This window comes from Euwallacea fornicatus, chromosome 25 (genome assembly GCF_040115645.1).
Source record: "Euwallacea fornicatus isolate EFF26 chromosome 25, ASM4011564v1, whole genome shotgun sequence".
Taxonomy (NCBI): Eukaryota; Metazoa; Arthropoda; class Insecta; order Coleoptera; family Curculionidae; genus Euwallacea; species Euwallacea fornicatus.
In genome coordinates, this window is record NC_089565.1 from 1,925,746 (window position 1) to 1,950,582 (window position 24,837).

Genomic DNA, 24,837 nt, shown 5'->3' on the forward strand with positions numbered 1-24,837 from the left:
TGTGACGTTGGTTGCATACATTGACGAATCAAGTTTCAGGTTTTGGTGGGAGTAGGGCGTTTGTTTAGTAATTTTTGACTTTGACGTTTTGTTTTTTAACGAAAAATATATTAACAAAATTTTAAATAGAAATTAAGGTAGATAAATAGATCGACTTGTTTTAAAATTTTAAAATTGTAATTGGCAGCTTGATTTCTCTATATAGATAAAATGTAAAGTTTTGATCTGATAATATGCTTTAAAAATAAAAAGTTGCAGCGGATGCGAGAACTATGGAAAGCAAAGGTAAGTTGAAAAGGAAAATATTAACATTCCTAGAGTCATGGATATATTTTTCTAAATGATATAATTCCTTAGCGGCTATTGGCGAATGACCCAATAGTAAGATTTCCAAGTTAATTAAACTCAAGGTGTTGGTTGAGCTTGATTCTCCTATAAAAACAGTAAAGCCTCTATTCTTGGTTTTTGCAGTTCAGCCCTCCCAGTGGCCAAGGCAAAATGGAAATTTGGTCATGCATGTATTAGGATCTCAAACTATAATAATAGTTCGAGATTCCAATAAAAATTAATTCATTAAATTGGAAAAGTTCTAGGCAGTTACTTTAGTAACATAATAACAAAGACAAACCAAAATGCATTTTCAAAAAAATCACTATATGTAAGCTCTTTAATGTTGAAGATATGATGAATGGAAAAATGGAAAATTATTTCTTAACCCTTAACTGGCGACATTTAAATTTCAATCATTCATAATGATATGGAGTCTCAGACTCCAAATAAAAGTCTGTTTTTTTCAAATCTTCAGATAATTCTTTCTTTATTATGCGTAATATTAGTAAATTATTGTGTTTGTAGATGACATGAAATTAACCTTCTAACTGACACTCAAATTCTTCTGAAAAAACACCACAATTGTTTTTTTGCAACTTGTATTTTATAAATTAAGGCAATTCTGAACACATGTTCAAAGAATTTATTTTATTATTTTGAATGTTCACTCAAAAGATAGCTCTATCTATTTGTATTATGTGTTTAGGAACCATCCTTTATATCAGGAAATGGAATTTTAATTTGGCTACTTGTCTTTTCAATGTTTTTTCTCTCAGAAATGAATTTAATAGATGACTCAAATATTTTAAGGGCCTAGACAATAAACAAGATTTAAGAGAATAATAATAAATATGAAAAATAAGTACTGAGCAATTCTGATTTTACATAAATTTATTTTAATCTTTGATATCTTTATCTAAACCAAAGATTTATGGCTATATTGTTCTTTCATATATTCTTGCTGAGATTGAATTATAACAATTATTTAATATTTTTTTGTTTTCCACATTTGTTGTTTGCCATTTTTTAACCTACAAATATTCCTAATAAAATAAAGTAAAAATCAGATTTTTATTTAAAAAATTAGATTTTTTTTGGATTTTCCATGATAGAATTATAGGGTTGGATTCTTTAATAACAAAGAAGAAGTGATATACAGTGATGGCCATAAGTTTGCAAACTTTTCATTTTTCTAATAAATTATATAAAGATATTATAATGGAAAGTTGAAATTAATTAGAATACATTTAATACATCGTCCCAAACCCTAAAATGCGTAAACAAAATTCTATTCATTCCAAGTAACATTGTTATTGAAAATAATTTTTTGCACTTGGCCATAAATATGGAACACGTTTTAAATTTATCAATTTGGTCATTTTATCAGTTGTATTTTACCAGAGAGTGGCTGTGTATGAAATATCTAATTTTCCCACGACAATGGACAAAGTTAAAAACTATTCTGAAGATTTTAAAAACAAATTGATTTGGTTACTTAATTCGGGTTTGAAGCAACGTGAAATTTCACGACGATGGAATATTCCCAAGGGGACAATAAGCAAAATTATTAAAAAATATGAAGCTACTGGAACGACATTTAATGTACCGAAAGTTGGAAGATCTAAGACATGTACGAGCAATGTGGACGGATTAAGCGAATCTCTCAAGCAGATCTAAAGAAGTCTTCTAGAGAAATTGCAAACGAACTTCGCGAAAGCAACATCTTTTTATATTCAAGAACTGTACAACGTAGATTAGTACATATGGAATTATTTGATCGTATTACTGGTCGAAAACTATTGATATCGGAGAAGAATAGGAAAGCCCGACTTGAATTTGTGCATAATCATATTTATTGGTCTAATGAAAAATGGAATACTGTGTTAAGGAGCGACGAAAGCAAATTCAACATATTTGGAAGCGATAGTAGATGCTATGTAAGACGACCAAAAAATACCAAGTACTCTGTTAAATACCAAGTGCCAACCGTTAAACATGGAGGTGGCCGTATTATGGCTTGGGTGGCTTTTTCTTCATTTAAACCAGGGCCATTGGTAAAAATAGATGGACTAATGGATCGGTTTGTTTATCGGGACATTCTTGAGAACCATATGCTTCCTTATGCGGAGAGGGAAATGCCCCTACGTTTGTAATTTCCACAGGACAATGATCTTAAGCATTGCAGTAGATTGGTAAAAAATTGGTTTAATAAAAATTCGATTAGTCATTAAGTGGCCTTCTCAAAATCCCGATTTGAACCTTATTGAGCATCTGTCAGAATATCTAGGCAGACATATTCGGAAGAACCTTTCAAACAGAAATTGGATGGGCGAAGATTCCTAATGACGTGGTGCTAATTTAGTTGGTTCTATGCGACGCAGATGTGCTGCTATTATAAAGGCAAACGGATATGCTACAGAATATCAATTTTATAAACAATGTTTTTTTTTGATAAGTAAGTAAAAAGTTTTCATACTTTTTTGTCCAACCAAAAACCATTATTGTTCAATAAAAACTATATCATTCAAAATATTATTGACTTATTTCTAAAATATTTATTCCATCTAGGAAATATACAAATACACAAATTTTAACCAGTCTCTAATATGATTTTTTTATTTAATTTGGAGAAATTAAAAGTCTTCAAACTTATGGCCACCACTGTAGGTGTATATAAGAAAAACAGAAATGGCACCCCCTTCTAGAACCCAAAAATAATTTTGTTTGTACTTTTTAACGATTACGCAAGAGTAGTTATAATGAATATAAAAGAAATGATGAAATCATAAAATGGAAATTTGTGAATAAATGTACTTTGCGACATTTCCATTGGTTGTAGTTGATTATGATGTATAGATAAAAAATGAAATTGAGCATAGTAACAAAATAAAGCAGAAAATTGAAAAAAATAACCGAAAAATTAGATTTGGTTATGAAATGTTAAGTCAAAGTTGGCAATTGGAATAAATGGGTAAGAAATGAAACTATTTTTGGACAGAGCAACAGTAAAACAACTTTCTGCAGGTATGCGCCTATTTCATCAGTGCCATTTCACATAACTACGTTTTACATTATGTTTAACCTTGATTTTTCCATTATCCAAATTGCAAAAAAAAATGTTAGAAAACAAGTCAGAAATAAATGTGAAGTAGAAATTACAAAATGTAAATTTTCAAGCAAACGTAATTTAAAATATTGTTGTCCAAATTTAATTAAAGAAAGGATTTTACTGTCGAGTTAGTCCCATTTAGGTGTCCGCAGAGAGATATTTTACAGTTACTCTATTTAAAAATAATAAAATTTTTTACTCGTTATATATATGCTAATTTTGACTCTCATTTCAAAAGCAAATATAACTTTTTACTTATTTATTTTAATTATCTGCTTTATTTTCAAATATCTATGCCCAATTTCATTCTCTATCTATATATAATAAGCAATTACAACCAATGGAATGAACACAAAGCAGATTTGTTTACAAGTTTTCATTTTGTAATTCTATTATTTATGTCATATTCGTTGTACGTTTGCATAAATACTAAAAATCCCGAAGTTAAATTGTTTATTTACGTTTTTTTAATGTGCACAACATTAAATAACTTCAAATGATACCATACATTTTGTTGTATTTAACAATTTAATGTAATGTCAATGATTTCGATTCGGTATTTTCGCAATAAGAAAAAGCGTGTTGAATAATTTGGCGATAATTTGATAATTTCATAGAAATTTTATATTTCAAGGTTTATTTTAAAAAGCTAATAAATTATGAAAGTTTTTCCTATTCTACTAACTTTGTAACTAGTGCCATTTGAAGATCCAAACGATGGTGTTGGTTCTAAAGTTTTCCACCCTGTATATCAATGAAAAAATACTGTAATATACAATGTAGCGAAAGCAAGAATGTGCAGAAGGGGGTCTCTTTAATTGTAATAGATACGGATTTGGAGAAATAAGAGAAAAAATGAACATTAAGAGAAATAACTTCATTTTGCAAAGAGATCTCTAGACTAGTTTTAGTATGGTAAATTATGGTAAGGGATAGATTAAAACTGAAACGTTTTTCCATTACATTTTATAATAAGCAGTAACTTTACTGTCTTGGTTTTGTTCTATTTAACGATATTTAAGGGATTAAAGGAATCTATCAACTAATGCGTGCGTGACAACAATACATTTTATATGGAGATTTTTAATGTTTAAGCGATGATATAAATTAAATTAAAGACCTGAATTGCCTTTTTAATGTAGTTTTGAATTTAACAATCAACTAAACAAAATATCATTTCTTTCACTAAACGTTTTCATTAAAAAAAAAAAAAAAAAAAATTAAATACATTTTATCTTATAAAAAGCATTTCAATAGTTGATTTTAACACGACTATAAATTGTTATGTAGTCAGTTTGATGATAAATTGATAAGCACGATATGTTTAATTGCGACATTAAAAAATTGACATTTTCATGTGTGAACTTTAAGGCAAAAATGATTATTAAATCTACCGTTTTCTAAATAACTATGAGATTGCCGATATCTTTCATCAAAGCTTCAGAATATTATATTACATAGCGAGGTGGAAAGTGTTTCATTACTGTCGACAGATTTTATAGTTTATGAGACGCGTAGCGTCGAGGTTAGCTCAAATCGTGATGCAGTAAGGAAACTTTCCATCGTCATTTTTATATTTTACAAATTCCCTCATAAATTTAAGAGGAAACGAAAAACGTATGTTTCCAATTTCCATTCGCGACCGTACGACTTTTGACGGAATGTTAAAAAATAGCTTTAATCCTTACAGAATAAGGTCTTAACTCTGCTAGTTACCTGCTCGGTAACTGAGTATTTGCGGACTTAAAGGATTTCAAATCATGTCCTCGCCTGCAACGTATTGCAATTCCATTGCTCACAGTATACTTATGTCGAAAACTATAAAATATTATAAATTGTATTCCTTTTATTCAAATGAACACAGTGTGACACTTTACATGTGAGACACGTTCTTTGAGCTTGATAAAAGCCAGGAATGGTGATTTTGCTGATATCATATTGGGCGGTTAAAAGCCCGGGAGCCTCGTCAAACACGTAACATGGCCACCTATACGGAACTTTACGATCAAACCGCCATATAAGCATCAACCCTTAACTATAACTTCATTAACTTCCCGACCATGTCTTTTTCTCCGGTTTTTCTTTATTAATTAGATCGTCCAATAAAGGAGTTCTACGACTTCAGAGGCGTAGAGAACTTTTACCTTTTGCGTGTGACCGTAGATAGGCCATTTCATTGGTTAACCAGATATTATTTATTACCCGGAAAAGAGTTGTTGGTACGGGTTATTTCTGGTTACCCCGGGTCGGAGTATCTGTAAAGAAATGTAGCCATTGACAGGCGAAATTGCATTGCATATTTCAAGTGTATTTCTGATGAATAATATTGCTTATGTTTTGTATTTTGATCGAGTCAAGTAGATACGTAGACAATTCAAGAGGTGGTTAAATTTGTTATCGGGTGTATTTTCACATGTTAATTTGATTTTTCCTTGGGCACCGCCATTGGACATAAGTCATTTTCCGGCGCTTCTAGGAAAAATCAATAACAGTTTGAGGTCTGCGCGGAACAGCCAAAATGTCTCCAGTCTAGCTTTTCCGCCCCGTCGAAGAGCTCATAATAACTTGCCCTCTGACCCACGATTTTAGACATTTTTCTTCGAGAACTTTTGAAACGTGCCCTTTTTTATTATTGTTTCCGCCATTGTTCAGCCAAAACCTAAGTTAAAACTGTTATTTTTTGAATTTCGCATAAGGAGCGTGGCCACCTTACAGGTCTTTTGTTGGAAGCGGAAGAATCGCCTAATGTGGAATCAATACCGCCGTTTGGGTAAGTCGTAGAAGCGGTATAACTGACCTGTGCGAAGATTTTAAGGCAGTGAAAAGAGGGTAACAGGTTCCGGTAGTATTTTATAGTGAACAACTGAGTTTTACGATTCTAATACATTCAAAATTCGTAAGTTATTTTTCGGCTCCTTCCTTCCACATCTGGGCGATACTGAAAATCGACCCAATAGGTGAGCAATTGTTAATGACACTCGGAGATATCCTTGGAACACGAGTTTCCAATGAATTTTCAAAATTTCGATCCACTAATTGATTCCAACCGAAGCCGCAGTTTCGATGCTTTGAGAAACTGAGATAGTAATGTATATTCTTTACTCCATTGCTTGCTTATAATAAGAATTATTTTAATCATAATTAATCCCCCTCAAACTGCCAAACGTTCGGTTTAATCGGATTTTTTACTTGAGTTTTTTTGAAGTATTAATATTTGAATAATAATAATTAATAATTCACAAATGCCTAGTTTTGTAGTTGGTTTAAACGGCAAAAAAATTGGACGTAAAACTGCGTTATTTAACAATATTTGCTGTAATATTTCATACGTCCTATCTACATTCGATCAATGATTTGGCGCCGCCAAGTCGCCTTTTTACGGCACGCAATGACTAGTTTAAATTATTTATCATAAAACGGTTTAAATGGAAAGCTGAATTTCATTATTCTATACACAGGCAAGTCAGCCCATTTATCGGAAAATAGGTAAAATCGACTTTCTCTTTTCCTAGAATAAATGCTGCTTAATAAGGGACTTTTATAAGAACTTGTTACGTTCAGTTCCAGTTCGGGGATATCGACCCTCATTCTGGACGACTTTCATGATTTAAGGGTTGTTACTTTGCTTCCAGACCGACGACGGAAAGGTTTAAGTCGGTGCCGGTTAGTCTAGATCCAGAATAATTATGTGGCGAAGCACGCGATCGCCAAGTTTGTGATAACACCATTGATGCAGTAAATAAAAATAAAACTTTTTTTCTGTTTTCCTTAACAAAAGTTGGAAATGTGATTTTATGTTTTTTTTTTTTATGACGATATTGTCAATGTGACTCCGTCAAAGCATATAAAGTAGTCATGTACATTTACGATTCATCGACATTAAAAAAATATGTTTCCTGGAGGTGGGCACTTCGAGGACTATATAAATTTGTATCGGGTTATATTGGTGCATTTCAAGGCTTTGGTATATAATATATCGTTATTTGGCAGGTCACCGCCATTAGATGCTTCCATGTGCATTTTTAATTCTTTTACACAATCGTTATTACTCAAAATATTTCATTAAAATTTTGTACAAGCCCGTTTTGAGGGGTGGTCAATCCAGTGGTGTGCACAGATTTATTCGAAAAAAATCGCTACTATCATTCATTAAAATTTTTCTCCTAGAAACTCTCATAGTAGGCATTGAAATTTATATCATCCAGATCATTTTTGCTGAAAATGTGCACTTTATCAATCTCTATGATTAAAGAAAAATCCGGACTAAATCGCACAATCAATAATTTTTTTACAGACTGACCCCAAAACAAATGGGTCACACTGTGTATATATATATATATATATATATATATATATATATATATATATACTGAAGTTATGTAAATTAAAAATAAATTGAATGTGTTTTAAAGCTACTGCTGGAAAAACATATTTTCTACTTGTATTCGAAGCCATATGCACAATCAATTAAACGTCCGATTACATTGCAGGCATTTTGTTACACAGCAGAGGTTTGCTGGGTGTCATTATTTTTTATATTAATTTCGATGTGTATGGGGTGTTTTTAACATGATCCATAGGAGATTAATTGCAATAAATTCTGCTTAATTTGTTTTTCAAATCAGTCATAGCAAGAATGACAACTGATAGTTATACAGTCTGTCCCAGATGGGGATGGACACGGTAATGGCTAGAAAATTGCTTAAATTACGAAAAAGTTGTGCAATGCAAAGCAAATTAATAACCTGTTTTTAAACCAGCTAAATTTCAAACGGTCTCAAAGATACGTGGAGAAAAACGAATTTGGCTGATTTCTGTTTTTGCAAATAACTCTCACACGGTTATAATTGAAGGAATGACAGTCTTACACTATTAAGAAGCTTAAATAAATATATATATATTTTAAATATAGTAAATAAATATAAATGCTGCAGAAACGTAAAGAATATTTGAAAGTTGGAGAACCTTAAATTTGTTTAAAGTGTTTAAGTGTGTGAATTATGGCTCAAATTTGAAACTTCAATGAAGAGAAATTTGGTATGCTATCATGTTACATGTTATGTTACAGAAGGAAAACGATCGGGAAATCCATATTTAGTAGATTAGTATCTAATTTGAAGGAATATGGTTCGTTTAAACATTTATTTATTTATTGTGTACCATTGCCATAAGTCAAAATTATAGCTGATTTATCAAAAAATGTTTAAATGGCTATAACTCGTAGAGTTTCTGAAAAAAATCAAATGATTACGTGGCTGAAAAGGAAACTTTATAACGATTTTCAAAATATAAATATTTGATACGGAGCCTATATGAAAATCAAGTTTAACAATTTATCTCCAAAAGTAAGGATTTAACAAGAAAACTACCGACAATGCTAAGAAGTTCTTAAAAAAAGGTCCTAATAATGTAGAATTTTCACTTTTCTAACCGTAATCGTATAAGAGTTATTTGTAAAAAACGAAAACCACCAAATTAATTTTTTCCCAGACATTTTTATAGCTATTCGGAATTTAACCGGTATAAAAAAAGATTGTTAATTTGCTTTAAATTGCGTTTCTTTTTGCTAATTTAAGCGATTTTGTGTCTATCACCGTTCCCGAGGTCCCCACGCTGTTACATTTTGACCTGGGGCAGACTGTATAGAGAGGACCGGTGATGTTTTTTAATTAAGTCTGTTCATTCTATTGTGTTGTGATAAGAAGATTCAATAAAAAACTGTTTTTTTTTTATATACCAGTATACATATAAATATATAAGTAATATCAGAGTTTAAGATGGAATGTGCGAAATTTTTGAATGTATGATGATTGACTGATTAAAATTGGAAATTTAACCGTGTCCAATAAAATTTTCCATTAACGCATGATTTAGGCTTATTGAAATACTAGATTCCAAACTATCAAAAATAGATAAAATTATGCGTAGTACATAGGTAGGAACTGGTTTCAGAATGGGGAGTATTTTTGATGATTCGGAATAAGTTTTTTTCCTGCTTGAACAAAGTTAATGCATATCTTTTCGACTTTGTGATAACTTGATAACTAATAACTTAAGTAATTAATAACTATGACTTTTTACGAGGAACAAGTTTAATAATGAACATTACCATTCTTAGTATACGTGACAGAGAGGATACGGGGCATTTTATATATTTAGGACTAATTAAGTGAAAGACCAACAGAGCATAGTATTTATCAGCAACTATCAAAAATTTCATAGCTTTATTACCTAGTATTGAATAAATCTCATCGCTTGAATAGCCGCTTTGTCTACATAATGTTATGTAAATAGCTGTTTCATTTAAGAAATACTTCTTTTAGTTAAACTTAGTTAAAGACTTAGAGGTCTGATAGTCCTGCATAAATTCGTTAAAAATTCGACAAAATATATTTCATGAAATTGCAGGACACGTCAAGTTTTGTTTTCAGTTGTGTATTAGTTGACGTAACACACATATATACAGGACTGATCATATAATAGATTTATTTTTAATTTCCTTCTTATGAAACCCCATGTATATTATGACGTTTTTGAGTTATTTGAGAAATTTTCAACATATTCTGCGTACCATATCCATGTGTAAGTTCACCAGTTTTCGAAAAAAAAACGAAAAATAGAAATTATCATCGAACTTAATACTTAAAAAATAACATTTTAAATTTCTATAATCTAATGTATTAAATGTTCAAACTGCGTCTCGTTAACTTCCCTACAGAGGGCAAGCCGCAATTCAAGCTTCTCAAGAATTTTTCTGATCATTTGAGGATTTGTCCAGCTTCTTGAGTAATTCTATTTTAAATAACCCAAAAAAAATAATTCACAGGGGCAAGGTTAGCCGATTTGGCAGGCCGCTCTAATTGCAAATATTTCAATAATTGACGAATTTAGACGTGAGTATGTAACACGAAAAAGTAAACTTATCTACTACATGAATAATCCTGCATACATGTCTATTACGTCAAAAAATGCTTAACTATAAACAACATTTGACGCGTTCCATTATTTTCGTGAAAAATATTTCATTTAATTTTTAACGAATATATGTGGGACTTTTGGACCTCTACGTGTTTCGAAAACTTTAAAACTTGGAGAAAAAATGAACTAAGGGATTCAACGTGGTTTCTACGTCAAAAAGTCTGTCGATATTGTATGTTTGAACTATTTCCATGCATTTGAAAACAACGAATTCGAGGGCGCCTAAAAACAAATAATTTAAAAAACCGCATTGTATCTAACCGAAGCTAAATGAAAAATGTTATGACAACATCAGTTGCTTCTCAAAAAAAGTATCAAAACTTTGCGAGAACCAATTCCCCTCGTCCTTTATTTTGTTACACGCTTTTGCTTTTACTCTGTTATTGATCATAGGACCAAGGCTGATCAATTAATACAGTTTTCTTTCGATTGCAGGTAATCCAAACGTCTGCCCCAAAATCCCCCGCGTGTGCCCGCGGGTATGCTTCTGTGCGGCGAACTGCGCGGTTCACCACTTTTAAATTGTCACGTGAACAGCGCATTCTTCTCTTCTTGTCAAGTAGGCGGATCGCCGTACGTGTCGCTGCTGGCGTTGGCGCGCGGTATGGCAGCTCTCAGCGCCGGTCAACAGCCTCAAGATGCCGAGGACATTTTCCTCGGTAAAAAAAAAAACGGCGCTGTTCTCGTTGTCCTTGTCCTCTCATTATCCATTTGTCGCCTCTTTGTAAGATGGGAAATTTGTTTGCAGAAAATGGCCTTTTAAGCTACGAAAACCCAAACTATCATCTGGGGCCGTCGAAACGAATCGACGATGCGCTCAATTCCAACACGGAAAGCATCTACGAGGACATCTACCATGAATTAGATGACATATGTAACATGGGCCACAGCAAGGGCTTGGGCTGTACGGGGACGGGCAGGAAAGCCTATGCGGCTTTGGACGTTGAATCTATGGGCGTAGACGTTAATACCGGACCGTTGGCCCCTTCTAATCTTGTAGATAACCGAAGGTAAGTTATGTTTGTCTCAGGGCATAAAACGACAAATAGTTTTATATAAGTTTTATTCGTTTGAGACGGATTGTTAATTTTTTCTTTTATCTTGTTCGCAACTTAAGCTTTACGCACAAGTAAAATTTGGTATAGTGATGGAATTTCACTTTATTCTCAGTTAAAACTGACTAAAAATAATATTCATTCTTTACTAAGAAGTCGGCGTAAAGCCCTTGTTGATGCTTCTGTGACAAATCTGTCACCAATTTCAACATTTTAGCATAAAAAATGGAACGAAATTCAAAAAATCTCTATATTTTTCATAGAATTTGTAGATGAACTCTGGTACGTCTTAAAAAAACATCATATTTGTTAACAAAAGGCAAATATGTTAATGCAATTAGCATTTTTTTTACATGATCAATAATAAAAAAACGATTACATATTTTAGATTCCATATCCCTCCATATTTCGGGGATGTGATGTCAGACACATCTTCACAAGACCTTTGTTTCTTATTTTTACTCAAGATGTATCTTCTTAAATTTGCGCCTCATGTTTAAGAAACAATCTGTATAAACTAAAAAAAGATATATGTTCCAAGAATGTTCCTAACATTTTTAATATGTCGCCCATTTTGACTTATGCCGTTTAATTTTTAAAAACAATTTATATGTAGTGTGGTATGTGAAAAAAAAGGAATAATGGATATTGCTCATAAATTACTATATCTAGAAAAACACGCAGAATTCCGATCTTTCTTGATTGCTATTTTATATTGCTTGACAATCGAACGCTCAACTAGTTTACCTGTAAATTTAATGGGATGGTATTTGTTACATATTTAGCTACAAACTTTTCATCGAATGATAAGTGTTCGAACATAATAATTAGAATTTTTTAAAAGCAAAGTCTTCCCATTGAAACACAACTGATCGAAATATTTACGATGAACGGTTTTGGCGCCGTTCAGGAACCCAAAAAGAATTGTGTTTTTTAGGCAATGAAAACCTCGACAATAAATAAAATTTCAAAGAAATATCAGCAATTCTGTCATGAACGAGCTGAATCAGGCATAGGTTTACCTTACCACAAGTTAACTAACTGTTCGAGAGAATCCATATCACGCTCCACGTTAAAAGCAAATCAGCCGTTTAAACCCAACCGTGTTAAAAATGTTCCATAAAAATATGGTGCTCTCTCATAAAATGGTAATTCATTGAAGAACTTTCGTTGAAGATTTTCAAACACGCCTCGAGTTTAGAGCAGATTGCAAACTTTGTGTTTTCCACAAGAATATTTTATAATAATAAAAAATAAAAATGATAGATTTCCCGGATAATTCAATTTATGTTTCCACTGGATAAGTAAATACTAATTCAAATCTTCCAATACTGATCGGAAATAAACGATATTGCAAGCAAAGCAAAAAATTAATATGCGTTTGCTGGCATTCCAGGAGATTGGATAGAGAAAGTAGGTGTCATTTCGAATGGCCGCCGAGTTCATTGGATTTGACACCGCTTAATTTTTTACGTGGTTCCTGAAAAAGTAGCGTTTTCCGATCAGTTTACAAGAATTTGTATGACATATATAACGAATTGGAAAAAAAACTTTGGATACTCCCGAATCAGTTCAAAATGCCGAACTGATGAATGAAGAAATTTCACAAATTTTGTAAATACTTCCAGATAGAAATTGGGAGTCAGTTTGAGTCTTTGGTAGGTAATATTGCTTTTCTATTTTCTTGATATGTTAAAATAAATAATACGCGAGTTTAAAACCGTTTTTATGCGTTTTAGTGATGCCTCATGGACATTTTTCGAATTGAATAGAGAATAGAATAAATCAGAAAAACAAAACGTAAAACAACGTTTTAAGTTTATTACACGTTTCCACTTATGGTTCACTCCGCATGATTACAACTATTCGTATAAGGAACGCGAGTAAACGATACATTTTCAGATCCTTTTTAGATTATTCCATTTATATGACATATCCATTGTTCGGTATATTCGTTGGCAGTGTATGTTGTTGCTGTTGGGATACAGTTGGGTTTTATAATCAATTTTCTTACTTAGAGATGTCGAATGGAATGGCAATACTGACACAGTGGAAAGGGACAAAAATAATAGCACAACTATTTGGGACAAGTACGTAAATTTTTAAGGGTAGCTCCGTTAGGGCCAGTTTAGTACAGTAGCATGACGGTTCCCGAATTGCCACCGCACTGTGCCAAATTTCACCAAAATTATCACCAGTAGTTTTTTTTATCACAGCTTTATCATGTATTTAGAATAATTGCAGAGGGTATAAAAATGCCGTCATGCTGCTGTACGTCTGCAAAAGTCGAGATACTAATTATCTTAATTAACTTTATTGCAGTATTTGCCAAAGTATTGCCACACAGAATGAAGGTCTTATCCCCCACATCATGGGGGGGATGAACAACGATTTATATGCAGTTCCGGTGAAGAAATTCACGAGAACCACTTCGTCGGAGAAGTGCGATGAAATTATTAGTCCTGATCAAGAATGGGATCGGGATAAGGTCGTTTTACCTCCAGGTTGGGAAAAACATGAAGGTAATATTTGTTCCAAAGTAATTTCTCTCAAAGTGTTGTCTAGTTTACGGCAGCTCTCTTTTTCTATAAATCTCTTTTATGTATTGCCAGGAGAAACAAAATGAGTGAAGTTGTCTAATTTCCCTGATCCACCAATTTCTATTTTACTATTTTAATTAACAAGAATTAATACGAATATAATCCATTTAGTTAAGGTTCCCACCAGAGAATTTTATAAAAACTTGGCAGATTGCCATCTGAATACTATAGAATACGTACAGAAACTAAATACATACAAAAATATTGAAGGATTTCACAAAGTCCCAATAATTAGTTACTCATGGTAAAAGTTCGTGTTTTATTGGAGGTGGGTCTTAACTTGCCATAGATAGATCACTCCCAATTTATACTAATACACACATTCAAATATTTCTTCTATTAATTTAAACAAATTTCAAAGCCGATTATAATTTTCACCATTTCTATTATGAAAATAATGGAAATACCTATCAGCCCTTTGACGATCCTGGATTAACGTACTGGCAAACGCAACAGTTCGTATTAAATTTTTGCTTATAAAAAAGCTTTTTGTCAGTTTAAACTTGAATGAGATGCGCATTAATAAAACTTTAAATAATTAAACTTACAAAGTTTTAAATGTGCTGTCAAAATTGTTTTGATCGATACTTAAAAATCTAAGAAATCGTTATTTGTTTCTATTGCACCGACAAATTTAAAACTTTTCTTAGTTTAAATGAGTGGTAATGAAGCAGCGCAACATTGCCTTAGTAATTTTAACGTGTTTGTGTAGTAATTGGCAGTAGTAACATGAGATAATCAATGGGGGTAGAAAGTAGAAAAGTGCCCCCCCTCCAAAAATTATGTTTAACGGTAAAAAATGCTGCAGTTTCGAAGTTGAAATAATACATGGACTCTGTCTCTGCATTAAATGAAAAAAATATATTGAAAAATATCTCAAATACAAAAAGCACAATTCGATTTAAGAGTGCGAAAAAATCTTTACACATAGACGTGCGGTAAATTGGTAGGAACATACTACACTAAATCAGCTTCAAACAGTAATTCGACTCTTCGCCCTTTTTTTATCAAAGATAATGACGGTCCTTACTACTGGCACATTAAAAGTGGGACAATACAACGGGAAATGCCAGTTCTCGACTCCGAAAAAGAAAAATCCGACTCGAAGACTGGCTTCAAAGAGAGCGACTTTATTTCATCTTTCGAATCAAGTATGACTGTTACAAGGAGTAGCACGAGCTCGGCCTTAGACCTGGAGGCGGACGATAGAAAACGAAAAGAAGAATTAGCTTTGAAGTGAGGTTACGTGATAAAAGCCATAGTGCAGGCTTAGAAATGATATTTTCAGGAGACGGAGTTTTCCTTCAAAACCGGACCAGGAGATCAAAGAAAAACCGATAAGGTTTGCGGTACGCTCTCTCGGTTGGGTGGAAATAGCCGAAGAGGATCTCACCCCGGAGAGAAGTAGCAAGGCTGTAAATAAGTGTATAGTCGATTTATCGTTAGGAAAAAATGACTTGCTTGATGTAGTGGGAAGGTGGGGTGATGTAAGTTCAAGTCGCTATTATTTGATATATACCTCAAGAAAATATTTATTATTGCAGGGTAAAGATTTGTTTATGGACTTAGATGAAGGAGCTTTGAAACTATTCGATCCAGAAAATCTCACAGTTTTAAATACTCAGCCTATTCATACGATTAGAGTGTGGGGTGTAGGCAGGGACAACGGCCGGTGAGTTTGATATCATGCGTATAATATAGAGTAAAAAATATGTTTTTATTTTTGCCGCTGTTTAAATGCAGGGAAAGGTATGTTAACTCCCCATTATTAAAACTTTTTAAAATACCGTTAACGCAATAGATAAAAAGGTCTTCGTTAGTTATGAAAATCTCCTAAGAGATTAAAAGAATTTTCCTGCGCATCTATTTACAGCGCATCATGTGCTATTTCAATATTTGGATATTCAGATATGATCGCATGCGCAGTGATTCTCGTTAAGGATCTGCCGACGTTCGACCTTCAGTTTTTAAACTACATTTTTGTCAGTATTTTTATATTACTCATGATTATACGGGGAATAACCAAGCCAAAGTACGTATCCAAGAATATCAGTGAACAATAAAACAGGCTTTATTAGCTTGGTACCTCATTTACTACACCTCGTAAAAAGAGGCGAAAAACAGCCCTCGTATTTCATAAAACTATTCCCGAGCAAATTAGAACATGAAATAAATTGTAAACCATTTTTATATTATTCAGAAAATAGGGGCTTATGTTCAGTGATAGCTAGTTACTTTAATAGTATCAGTATGGTAACCTTCAAGTCAGCGTTACTTGTAACCAAAAAATATCAGTCAGTCAATACGCAGCAACTTTTTGTCGACAAGCTCGATCTAAATACATCGGGAACGGTCTATGTATATCTCTGAAACTGCTGGAGTTTTTTGCTAGTTGCATCAGGGCGATGTGTAGGTATTTGCAAACTTATATTACTTTTCAGTGAAAGAATGACTGATTTCTCACCGCCATAATGCTCCAAATGAAAAATGCTTTACCTATCTGCATGTAAATTTATAGGAGGAAGCTTAATTAGGTTTAACATTTTTATTAACATCAATATTGATGTCTTACAGTGCATTTTCTTTCTAATTTCTGGAGATCACTATGCTTAATGTTGAAGATGACATTTTTATATTATACAGGGGTTTCAAAAATATCGCTTGGAGATTGATCATGATAATATGAGTTTCACTCTTTTGGTCTGAAGTATATTTTCCTGCCTGTGTAATATGTTTGCCCTTATCTCTTTATCTTTCAATTCACCCAGCTATAAGAAAACCTGATATATATTTTTTTGCACGTCCAACTCTAGAGATTTCGCGTATGTAGCAAGAGACCGTACCACAAGGAAACACATGTGTCACGTATTCCGGTGTGACATGCCCGCCCGCACAATAGCTAACACCTTGCGAGACATTTGCAAGAAGATAATGATAGAACGAAGCCTGCAGCAGAATCTCGGAAAGTCCATAGTGGATCAGAACGGTCGCAGTGTTCCGATAAGACCATCAAATCTGCCGACTGAACATCGGCGGACCGCTAGAAACAGTCAGAGCTTTGTTTGTGAGTCTGAGCCTGATTTCCTTTTTAGAAATAGCGTAAGTTGCTTATTTATGCAGCTCAGTCGTTTCCTACTCCAATGGAAGAACCCAAAAAGGTTCTGCGTGCTCAGTATTTGGGATGCACACAAGTGAACAACGCCACTGGCATGGAGGCTCTGAATGAAGCAATCGATCGTCTGTCATCAGCAGCCACTCCCGATAAATGGCAGTCCGTGAATATCTCTATTGCGCCCTCAATGATATCAGTTCACCATCCAACGGTAAATTTGAAAGTACCCAATTAACATATTTGCCCTATAAAATCTGAACAACCGAGTTTTATGTTTTATTCATATTTTGCTCAAAGTTTCAACTCACATTTTGCTATATCAATGATGTTTTGATAATAATTTGGTTTGAAAAAGTTTTTCATTTTCGCGCCTAGGTCAATTGTTTGAAATTTCTGAGCCTTTAATATTCATAAATTTAGCACATTTTTAGCTAATGGTTGAGAATTTTCTTTGTTTTAGGATGATAGGTTGTTAGCCGAATGCAGAGTGCGATATTTGTCTTTCTTGGGCATTGGAAAAAACATAAAACATTGCGCATTTATTATGCATACAGCTCAAGATACATTTATGGCACACGTGTTTTATTGTGAACCTTCTTCCGGGGCGTTGTGCAAGACGATTGAGGCAGCTTGCAAAGTAAGAACTGTTAAGATTGGATTTTATCGTTTTTATGTGTGCTAAGTGAAAGTTCTTATTCTAGCTGAGATATCAGAAATGTTTAGATGCCCATCCTCAAGGTGTAGGCAATAGTGGTACTAGCGCAAATACACCAGCCGGCAGTATTGGTGCAGCTCTTAAGTCGATAGTTGGTTCACTAAGAGGTCGTAAAAGCAAAAGTACCGAGTCTTGAGGAACAAGGACTCCCGTTTTACAGGTATCATCCGCTGTTGATGTTTTCACATAAAATGTTCGATATTCTGCTCTAAACACGGTAAAGTCGAAAAAAAAAACATACGTGACGTTGGTTCTTTGAGGAAAACGTTGTGTCTACACTCTCCTCGAAAATATTACTTTTTTCATATCTATCAAATGCCGATGAGTTTCGAGTTCGTCCCAATAAGAGAAAATCACACTTTGTATCAAATAGGAATACAACGAAACATGAAATTAAAAATCTAATACGTAAAATTTGATGTTTTCTGTTAAATAAACGCACTACATACAGGATGCTTCTGAATAAATGGTAAAAAATTTAATGGGCAAATCCTGAGGCAAATGTAAGACGAAAATTTCATATAAAGACATGGCCAAAAATATTTTGGCTTTGTTCTACAGGGTGTAAAAACATTTTTTTTGTTTTTGTTTAAATTACTTATATATTTTTTTAATAGAAACTTGCTGAAAATTAGTACACATTAAACGCCCAGTGGTTCCTACAAAAGTAACTTTTCGAACTTTGATTTCAAACATGGAGTGATGCTAATTAATGGATCTTGAGCACTCATTCGTCAAATTTTTTTCTATTAATATTTTGAATCATTTAGACAAATTTTTGAAATCCTCATTAAGTTTTGTTCACTTTCCAGTCGCTTGGAAAATTTAGCCTAAATCGACGGTTTTGGTAATATTCGAGATAATAGTCAAAAGTGTTCGTTTCAAAAAAGCATTATTATATTGATAATCACCGTTTATAAATGGAAATGTGTAATTAGAAAACTGATGAACCATAAGGCAACATAAATACAGTAATATTTTTAGAATTCTAGGAAAAAAATCTATCATAATCAGAAAAAAATAAAGGGTATTAAAAATTCACGTACTTCTTTGAGTCTTTGTGTTTTTTACTGGCATTGAAATATTGTTTTGTTTCATTAAATAACACTATCTGACGATTTATAAGTCCTATAAATCGTATAATTATTAATTTTATTCCATCTCTTTTAATAAATTTTCTAAAAATTATCTAAATATAAGGAATCATCTTGCATAGAATTTTCAGTTGTCTTTATCGTGAAATATATTAACTAATAGAAAAAAATAAATAGTTGGTATTTTCACAGATAATCATTATATGACTAAATGAAGTAATTATTTATTTTGTGCTATTCAGGGAATTTTTCGGTTTTAGCCTGAATTCGAAACAAAGAGGCTCAATAAATTTAATGAAAAACAAAATTTATTGAATAAATTCATGAAAACTATTTATCTTTTATATGAGTTGAAATACCTTAAGAGGACACATGAGACTTTGTAAATTATGTTAAATTGCAGTGCACTGTGTAACTTTTAAAAAACGTTTCCTTTCAGCCACTTAAAGGGATAAAAATTTCATCACGAAATCATATGAAGTGAGCAGCAGGCATTACCGAACAGTGCGTGGATGACTTGCGGTTATAATAACTAAAGATAAGTTTTTGTCTACTGTAGCTTTTTTCGTACTAGTTGAGTGAGGCGCAGCTAGTACTCGTACATGAGCTTTCGCACGTTTCCAGGGTACGTACTGTATTCAATGTAAGAAGTAAGCAACTCGAATAACGCGGCCGAGTAGCTTTTCGGTCCAATATTTTAATGTGTAGTTAAGTGTACATACCTGTTAAGTTTAACGAGTACCAAGAAGCATTTAATAGCAAATTTGTTCCAGTAATAACTAGCCCTAAGTCAAACGTAGATTTAAGCTAACTGGACTTGCGATACAATACGTAAATAGAGAAATCGAGTGGGACTAATTATTAAACATTTTGATAGGTAGCAGGCACCAACAGAAACAGGCTCTTGATTATTGTTTGTAATAATTCTGAAATTGTAGAGAACACAAGGGGAATTGTGCAATATTTCTAGATGCCCAAAATTAATTATGTTCACTATAATATCATCTTTCTGACGCGTATTTTGTTGTGTTTTAACAAATACGTAGATCGTAATACTTAATTAATCAGATTATTTAGATTATTTTGTAAATGAACAAGTAATATAATAACAGAAAGCTTGAATCCTTAATCAATCGTAGCGGTCGTGCTTTAAACCTTTTAAAATTAACGTGTATGTTGTAGTGATAATTGCTTTCCTCGTAAAAATTAAAACTATCTATTACTATTGTTAATGAAATAAGCACCAATAACTAGCTACTATAAATGTGAACGATTCGGAGGATCATTCTCAATGGGTATGTAAATATATCGAAATTTCAAAGATGCTACTAAGACTGCTTGAAAGTCCTTTATATCTGCTTAGTGAAGGCAACAAATAAATAATTTTTTAAACTGTGTTGTTTTTCTATTTCTACACATTACTGATTTCCACCGAAACCGCTGTTATAAAGTGGCAAGTATGTTTACTTGACTATCAGACAAAAGGAAATGAATGTCAACTCGCTTATTTTAAATGGAGCACTCTGTATATATTATCAAATTTTAATTCTCAAAAACGTCATGAACATTTTTCAAAATATATGACAGTTCCAGACATTAACGAATTTTGTATTAATTCGCCAATGACGAAGTATTCTGCAATAAAATATTGTACAAAATACTTTATTGCTCTTAGATCAGTAAGTTAAAACGTGTTATTTTATACCAGGTGTTCAAAAAAGTAATCCAAAATTGTTTTTCAAAAATTTTTGTTACCCCTTATACGAATAACTTTAGTATTCTTATTTAATACGCTTTAATTTGTAACATTTTTGTCTCTTGTAAATTTTTCGCTAGGTATACAGTTTCTCTACAAAAAATTGTTTACGATACTTTGCTTTGCATCTTTATTTAGTTGGAACGAAAACATGAAAAACATTTTAATTTTCAACAGCTATTGTTGGAAATTATGAGTATATTTAGTGGAAATTGGGATTAACAAAGTAAGAATGCAGTAACCGACTTTACTTAAAAACGGCAGAAACACTACTGCAGTACGAGCGTTGTGAAAGAATACAAGAAATATTTCCCTTTTTATATACACGTGAATCATCTTGGTGAGTACACAATATAGTCAACTATGTCGAAATGATTATTTATCCTTTACTATTTAGGTTCTAGTTTTGTATATAGATTGTAACTTAACAAATCCAACGGCTACCAACTTAATTTCATTCTTGTTATAAATTTTGATAATATTGACTGTTTTCCAGAACACACAAAAAATATCAATATTAGTTCCTGAAAAAAATCGTCAAAAAAGTTAATATTTCAAAGTAATTTCCCTTTGAATTAGAGGCGTAAACAAGTGACGCCTGAATCACAAAAAACAGCATTGATTCCGCAAAAACAAGTTTAAATATCTTTGAACCAACTCAAGTTGAGATATCGTTCTTCTTCAGCTATGTCCAAAAATGGCCCTACGTACTTTTTAGAATCGCCAAAATTGCAAATAATTTCGATTCTCAACCAAAATATCAATTACAACGTGCTCAGTGACCTAACAACGCTCAATCGTAAAAAACAGGAAGCAAAAATCAGAACTTACCCCCGAACACCAAAAGCATGAGTCAGATTCATCTCAGCACCAACCACTTTCACTTTACACAGTTAACCACCATCCCCTTTCACTCACCAACTTACGGACGTACCTCACATGTCTTTAAAACAAAAGATCACTTTATTATCCCGATCATTAGTGTTATGTGCTTTACTAACATCTTGCTCGTCGCCGTGCTGAAATTCAACTGAATCATCTACAAAGTGATATCAGTACAACCTGCCTTTTGTAAAGGTACATCTCATCGGTCTAAGACACGATACGTGCGATGTTTCCAGATTTAGTAAAATGTGAGAAAAATTTGCTAATTTAATGCAGTAGTTTCATTGTGGAACCCACCCCGACGAAATAAACAATATATTTCCTATTGCAAAAAGAAGTTTGAAGTGTTTCGAGAGCAATACCAATTTAAAATGTCCAACAGTGTTACATACCTTATGTTCTTAGTTAATATACATATGTATAGTATATTATATATACAGTGTGACCCATTTGTCTTGGGGTCGGTCTGTAAAAAGTATTTTAATTGTGTGATTTAGCCTGAATTTTTTTTTAGTTATAGAGCTTGATATCTGCACATTTTCATCAAAAATGGCCGGGTCGACATGAAATTCAAAGCCTACTATGACAGTTTCGAGGAGCAAAATTTTAATAAATCATATAAGCGATGTTTTTAGAAAAAATCTGTGCACGTCACTGGATTGATCGCCCCTCAAAACGGGCCTGTACAAAATTTTAACGAAACATTTTGAGTAATAACGATTTTATAGAAGAATTAAACATGCACACTGGTACTTAAATCTTCATACACTTTCTCTGGGTTTATTAAGGTCCAAACTAGCCATTCGAACACTATTTCGGGGATTGTTGTTAGAATATTGCAAAATTTGGTTGTTATTTGAAGAAAGAGTCCATGGTGTCCATTTTGCCTCGTTACTTCGACTTACTGGTTCTATCTGGATGTCTGATTCTGTTGATTTCTGCATTCTGCCGCAGCTTCTGCTGCCGAGCGCACGTTGTCGCCAACAAGACGAACAATTTCTTTCTTTTCTTTTACACTTAAATTTTCCATAATTATAAAGATTAATAAGTTAATTTGTATCAAGTACAAATGAGTTCTAATATCGTTGTTGATGTTTGTTGCGCTTGTTTGACAGTTGAACACTTCACGTGCTCTCCATAGCCCACTATGAATTTTTGAATATAAATAAATACTGAGGGTGCACTTTTAATTCTCCTACAAAATCGTTATTGCTCAAAATTTTTCATTAAAATTTTGTACAGGCCCGTTTTGAGGGGCGGTCAACCCAGTGGCGGGCACAGATTTTTTCTAAAAATATCGCTAATATGATTTATGAAAATTTCGCTCGTAGAAACGGTCATAGTAGGCCTTGAATTTCGTGTCAACCCGGCCATTTTTTATGAAAGTGCGCAGTTTATCAAGCTCCATAATTCAAAAAGATCCGGGCTAAGTCGCACAATCAACAAACTTTTTACAGACTGGCCCAACCCAAATGGGTCACACTGTATACAAGCCATTATCAACCTTAATATTTTGTCTTCGTCTGTTAAAAACTCATCAACTTCAAGTACCGAATAATACGTATATGTATGTGAAATTATAAATTTAGTTCTCATACGAATAATAACCATAAGTATCGTGTCGTGATCCTGCAGTGGCATCTTTTCTTCCAACAAATTCAGTTCGTAATTTTTGTTGGTATGTGCCCTTGGTAAGAAACTAATTAAATTGTGTAATCAAAAGGTATTTTGTAGAGTGGTTTGTGTAGTGTTATAGAACGCATAGTGGCGATAAATTTTAGATATTTTTCAATTCAGCCACCGCACGCGTTACTTAAGGCATCACTACCAGGGACTGTGTGGCTATCCACAATTGAGTAATCACACCACAACTTTCAGTCCTTTGGTGAATTGATTAACAGTTGACTTCAGATTAACATTGGTAGTAACGTAATTTTTGGTTGTTACCTGGGATGCAACAATGCAGAATGCGTTAGAAGAGTGTTGCTGTGAAAACACCGGTTTGCATGGTTTCATTTATAATAGAAAAAAATATTACCTTTAGGAAAAAAAAAGAAAAAAACTTTTAATTTGCTTCCAATCGAAATTGAAGTATTTTTTTTAGCGAATTGTCATTATCATCATCCAGGACGCCTTATTGCGTAATACGCATTCGATATTCACACATACATAAATTCAACCCTGAACACTATTATCTTAAATCATATGGGTTAGTCAAGAGCAAATAACTCAATAGGTCATACCAAAGTGGTTACCTTAAAGCACAAAATCAAGTATATCTAAAAAATCATAAAAGTCTCTTTCAGTTTGGCTTCCAAAATAGCTCAGTTTTACAACGGTTTCTTAACTGTGCTATTATAGCAGGAGAAATTTCTTTGCATGTCGTATCCCTGTTCTGCATCAAATATTCAGCTGCAACGAATTAAAGTGGGTATTTATTACTTACAAGTTCTAATCGAGAATAAAATACTTAACGATCAAATTTTTCACTGCCCTGAGTTTAAGATAAAACGGTCAATCCAAAGTTTTTGTACTTGTTTGTATCTGGTATGGTGATAGCATGAAGTATGAGTATATCGGAAACTTTGACCCGATCTATCGATAGGATAAAGATTAATCTTTTGGAAAAACATCGATGTATAGATCTATAATCGATCGATATAGATTTAGATCTGATTCAATATTTCAATCCGATCCTCTTTTTCAAGTGAGTTGGACTGAGTTGAAGCGAGTGGAAATTTGGATGATATTTTTTCCATTTTCCATTTTAAATCAGATTGAAGACACAGAATTACCTAGCACCAGAATGTCCTTCTTACTCCAAACACATCTCAGGTCTTATTCGAAAAGAACTTACTCTGTGCGACATTTCCCCGTTTATCAATTGATGCACATTTTGATTTTTTTTTCATGTCGTCTGCAGTTTGTTCGTACTTCTGCATAAACTTTGTTCTTCAAAAAATCCAACAGGAAAAAATCTGGCGAGGTCAGATCAGGCGACTTAAGAAACCAGTTCACTGAACGGCCCCATCCAATCTGACGATTGATCTAGATACCTTTCATCTAGAACCTCACGAAAATTTTATAAAAATGCGCGGGACAGTCGTCATGCTGGTACCAATCATCTGCCTAATCAAAAATGGAGCGTTTTCTAACAATTTCACAAGATTATTGCGCAAGAAATTGCGGTAAATTTCTTCATT

At 33.0% G+C, this 24,837-nt stretch overlaps 2 protein-coding genes across 5 annotated transcripts in view; one reads left to right on the top strand and one right to left on the bottom strand.

Moving 5' to 3' along the window:
- The window catches only part of Sec15 (exocyst complex component Sec15), a 48,239-nt gene extending 26,470 nt beyond the window's left edge, over positions 1–21,769 (bottom strand). Inside the window, exon 1 of the mRNA XM_066296579.1 lies at positions 21,581–21,769. The gene's annotated coding sequence lies outside the window, so the exon portion shown is untranslated. The remainder of the gene's footprint in view (positions 1–21,580) is intronic.
- On the top strand, positions 65–20,385 carry LOC136346985 (protein Fe65 homolog). 4 transcript variants are annotated; one of them, XM_066296583.1, is made up of 13 exons: positions 65–285; positions 10,853–11,076; positions 11,166–11,427; positions 13,491–13,562; positions 13,795–13,994; positions 15,086–15,308; positions 15,361–15,559; positions 15,617–15,744; positions 16,886–17,136; positions 17,193–17,395; positions 17,645–17,821; positions 17,886–18,059; positions 19,433–20,385. In XM_066296583.1, exons 2-12 carry the CDS (start codon positions 10,899–10,901, stop codon positions 18,033–18,035), a joined length of 2,043 nt encoding a protein of 680 aa, XP_066152680.1. In that variant the 5' UTR covers positions 65–285; positions 10,853–10,898; the 3' UTR covers positions 18,036–18,059; positions 19,433–20,385. The 4 variants fall into 4 exon arrangements, with proteins under 4 accessions (XP_066152680.1, XP_066152682.1, XP_066152679.1 ...); XM_066296582.1 differs by lacking the exon at positions 65–285 and adding an exon at positions 5,958–6,209; XM_066296585.1 differs by lacking the exon at positions 10,853–11,076.
- Positions 21,770–24,837: the final 3,068 nt, after the last annotated feature.